This window comes from Athene cunicularia (assembly GCF_003259725.1).
Source record: "Athene cunicularia isolate RWA chromosome 15 unlocalized genomic scaffold, athCun1 chr15_part1, whole genome shotgun sequence".
Classification (NCBI taxonomy): domain Eukaryota; kingdom Metazoa; phylum Chordata; class Aves; order Strigiformes; family Strigidae; genus Athene; species Athene cunicularia.
Genome location: NW_020799121.1, coordinates 15,164,920 through 15,169,159, shown reverse-complemented (window position 1 = coordinate 15,169,159; position 4,240 = coordinate 15,164,920). Strand labels below are relative to the sequence as shown.

Below are 4,240 nucleotides of genomic sequence, written 5' to 3'. Positions count from 1 at the left end.
GGCAGCGGGCCGGGCTGCAGGGGGTCCCTGGTTAATGCTGCTCCGTCGAGTCCTGGCTCGCTGCCTCTCCAGCGGCCCAAGCAAAGCGGGAAAAGCAAGCGGCGTGTACCTCGCGTGGGGGGGCCGTGCCCTGCTCCCCGGCACCGCAGGCTGGGCCACGCTTCGCTTCCCCACAGCGAGGACGGGCCCTGCGCCGGTGGCTCACGGGTCGGTGGCACACGGGTCGGTGGCACACGAGCCCCCGGCCGCAGCTCCCGCTCAGGGCGAGGGGAACCGGGAGCTGCGAGATGGGGAGGGCTGGCAGCAGCGGCGGGACCCCGCGGCAAACCCTGCGCCTACCTCAGCTCCCAGCAATCAACTGCAGGCTCTTGTGATGGAGACATTTTTAATTTTTAACAACATCAGAACCGCAGAAATCCCCCTGCGTGTGCGTGGGCAGTGCTGGGGGACGCGCTGCCGTGCAGGGGGGGGGACAGTGGGTGCCCCCGTGCTGCCCTGGCCTCGCCGGGACCCGGCTCTGCCCCGACTCCCGCTGCTGCCTGCGCCCAGAGCTCCGCAGCACACCTATCGCAGTTTAAATAGAATAAATACAGTGAAGAAAACAGTAAAATCTTCAATAAAGAGGCAAAAGGAAAGACAACAGCAGGTCCAGGGGTCCAACCAAACTCCACGTGGTCTCTGGATTAGTTACTGAGGAAGTTCTATGAGAGCACATTAAGTTCGCAGCCGGAGACTCTCTTACCGCTGTCCTTATATCGAGACTTCGTATTCTCTCGTTTCCTGAAAAGAAGGCAAAGCCAGTTGAGGGCAGCAGCTACACTTCAGGATAATCTCCCCATTCCCGGGCGGCAGGAGAGGCCTCGGGTGTTGTTTAGCTCCAGGGAAAGCGGTGCCCTCCCCGCCAGGACCCCGCAGCCCCCAGTGCCCCCTCCAGCCCCCGCCCCGTTACTCGGGATGGCCGGACGCATCCTGCGCCTGCACCCCCGGCACCGCGGTCCCCAGGGAGGGACGGGGGCAGCAGGACTCACCCCTGTCTCATAAATCGGGTTGTCGAACTCCGTTTCTACCGTGATCTGGCTGTAGGGGTGGGAGTACATGAGGGGCAGGCGGAGGCTGGAGTAGTACCGACACCTGTGAGGAGACGCAAGAGTCGTGGGGCTACGTGGCATCACCCCAGAACAAAGCACAACCACCCCCCTTTTCCCACATCCCCCCATCCCAGCTCCCCGCCAGCCCCCCAGGGACCTCAGAGTGGGAGCTGGGTGCCCAGTTCCCCAGGGCCATGCCTGGGCCGTGGGGCCGGCAAGGACGCGGCGATGCTGAGCCAGCCCTGGCCACATCCTCTGCCAGCCCGGGGCTCTGCCAGCCGGGCCCAGCCCGACGGCACACCCACCTTGTGAGATAGATGTACGCTCCTCCCAGCAGCAAGGAGATGATCAGCACCGGGATGAATATGGCTAAGGCCATATTTCCCCCCTCGAGCGACGTCTCTGCAGCAGCTTCTGCTACTAAAGGGATAAGATCTATTGTGTTGGCATTTGCAAGCACGCGGTGATCCCCTGCCTGCCACTGCTTCCCCCTCCCTCCTCCCGGGCTCCTCGCAGGCTCTGGCTGAGGAACCTGCGCGGCGCTTGTCCAGTAAATGCTCGTCACTCACCTTCCAGAGCGTGTTCAAAGCTGTCCTGGTTCACTGGAAGGGAAACGGAGAGTTACTGGTACGCATCTGGGCTTGACTGGGTGCCGGCAGCTGTCGGCTGCGTGGGGAGCTCAGGCCTGGGGTCTCCCTGCCCCGTTTGGTCCCACGCCATGCCGCCAACTTTTGGCTTTTAATAAGCTCCCAGTGTCTGTAAGCGCAGGCACGGGACTGGGCTGGGCACGGAGAGCCGGGCAGGATGGCTCCCCAAAGACAAGGTCTCCGTGTATTCCCGTTAAGTAGGAATTAAGAACAATTCAACCTGGCAGCTTAACGCCAACGGGAGGGTCCCCCTGTGTCCAGAAAACACACTAAACCCAGACCTTGTTCAGACCTGGGGGGGTTTCCCAGGGCTGAGCTCTCCCATTGCAGCGGGTGCTTGAGGGGAGGAGACCCCCCCGCTGAGCCTGGGGGAACCGCTACGGGAAGCAACAAAGTCAGAAGAGCAAGCGGGCTGCCAGGCCCCCCCTGCACCCCCCACCCCATCAGCACGGTGAGCAGGGCCCCCTCCCCGGCGTGGCAGAGCCTGCTCAGCACAAACGCGGAGAGCACCCAGGTCTTGGAGGAGTTTAGCTCCTGGCTAGAGACCTGCCGGGGGTCTGCAGCCAGGCAAAGGTCCCCGGGCTGTCCCGGCTTGGGGACAGGGGTGCTGGCTGTCCCCGTGCCCCCCCATTACCTTTGCAGATGGGCAGGGGTCCGCTCCAGTGGGACGGCTGGCCCAGGATGCATTTGATGGTGACCTCCCCCATGAGTTCAAAGCCCTCATAGCACATGAAGGTCAGGGACTCTCCTGGCAAGTAGAGGCGCTTATAAAGTATTTGGTAGCCGTTTTCCGGCAGTCCTGGGTTATCGCAGGCCAGCGACTCCTCGGCTGAAAGGCAACACATCCCGGGGTGAGGGAGAGACGGAGCCTGGGGGGCAGCACCCGAGACCTCACCCCACCCCGCTTTCAGGCAGCTCAAGGCTCTGCGCCACCTGGGCGGCTGGGGGAGGTCTTGGCGCAAGGAAAGGGCTTCCCAGGACATGCCCCCCCCCTCCAGGCAGAGGAGCTGAGCGGGAGGAACTGCCCGAACTTACAGACGCAGTGCGGGAGCCGCGAGGTCCAGATGGGCGTCCCTGTCTCGCGGCTGTAGCAGGTCAGCAGCGAGCTGCCCTCCAGCACGAAGCCGGGGTTGCACGTGTACTGAATGGTGGTGCCCACCAGCAGCACCGGGTCCGAGATGAGCCGGGTCGAGTGCTCCACCTCCCCCGGGTCCGTGCAGTACATAACTGCGGGGGGAAAGAGGCCGCCTGAGCGGGGACCCCCGGCACCGGCCACCGGTTCCGCTGCGGGCGGCGGGGACGCGGCGAGGGCGGCTGCGTGTCGCTGGGGGCACTCACTCTTTTCGCAGAAGGGGGGGTCGCTGCTCCAGCTGAGGTCCCACTGGCAGGTGAGGGTGTCACTGCCCACGATGTCGTAGCCCGGGTCACACTGGTAGGTGATCTTGGCCCCTCGCACCAGCTCCGTGTGCGACGTCGTCTTCCAGCCGTTCTGGATCTCGGGCAGGTCGGAGCAGGAGTCGTTGCGGGACACCTCTGCAGCCAGGAGAGGTGCTGGCTGTCACCCACCGAGCCGGATTCACACCCCCCCCCAACCCCTCCTCGGAGCCAGGGCATGTGGACACGCAGCTCTTCGCTGGGTCCCCCCACCCTGAGAGCTCTCCAGCCCCCCACAGCACCAACAGCACGGCCACAGCCGGCCGCCCGGCCCGTGGGTGGCATCCCCGGGGCAGAGGGGAGGGACAGCGGGTAACGGGGACTCTCTGGGGCCTCCCCAGCCCTGACCCTGAACTCAGGGAGAGGGCTGTGCTGATGGAAACACGGCAGTGTCTGGGCTCGGGACATAAGGAGCGACCTGGCAGCGCGGTTGGTTCGCTCTGGGGGGGTCCTGCCCGCCCTCTGCCCCCCAGTGCCGAGCCCAGGGCTGAGCCCGCCCGCATGTGCTGCAGCACACCGAGGAGGGGACCTGCAGCCTCGCCAGCGATCTGCATTGCAGCTTGCTGCCGGCTTGGCGTAACCAGAGCTGTCAGCAGCGGAGAGAAAAACAGGCTGGGGAGAAGCCTGCCAGGGGCAGGCAGGCAGCGGGACAGGCAGGCAGCGAGGCCGCAGGCAGCCGTGGGGGAGAAATGCCCTTCCCGGCCCTTGCCCTTGGTTCTGAGGGCACAGGGCACCGGCCGCCCCCCCGACGCCCTCACAGCCGCCCTGGAGCCGGGAGATGGGAACATCCACCCCAGGAGCCCCCCGGGGACCCGGCCCAGTGACCTCTCCCCGGAGTGCCCCAGTGCCCTCAGCTTCATGCCTGATGGAACCGGGGGGCGATCCTGCACCCCTAATTCCAGCAATTTCTTTTGCTGTTCTGCTCCGCAGTTGCCAGACCGGAGCTAACAGGGACCAAACGTGCCAGCGCCAGCCTGGGCGAGGGGAGACGCACGGGGACATCCCAGAACTGACTGACCCAGAGCCCTGCAGCGGGGCTGGGGGCTTCGGCAGGAGCGGGGTAGGATGAGG

At 65.2% G+C, this 4,240-nt stretch overlaps 1 protein-coding gene across 1 annotated transcript in view; it reads right to left on the bottom strand.

The window, feature by feature from the left end:
* Nucleotides 1–372: 372 nt before the first annotated feature.
* The window catches only part of SEZ6L (seizure related 6 homolog like), a 22,354-nt gene continuing 18,486 nt past the window's right edge, over nt 373–4,240 (bottom strand). Inside the window, 7 exon segments of the mRNA XM_026859992.1 lie at nt 373–780; nt 1,029–1,131; nt 1,394–1,508; nt 1,658–1,690; nt 2,370–2,564; nt 2,771–2,962; nt 3,074–3,290. Of these exon segments, the coding sequence (XP_026715793.1) occupies nt 751–780; nt 1,029–1,131; nt 1,394–1,508; nt 1,658–1,690; nt 2,370–2,564; nt 2,771–2,962; nt 3,074–3,290 (885 nt within the window). The 3' untranslated portion in view covers nt 373–750.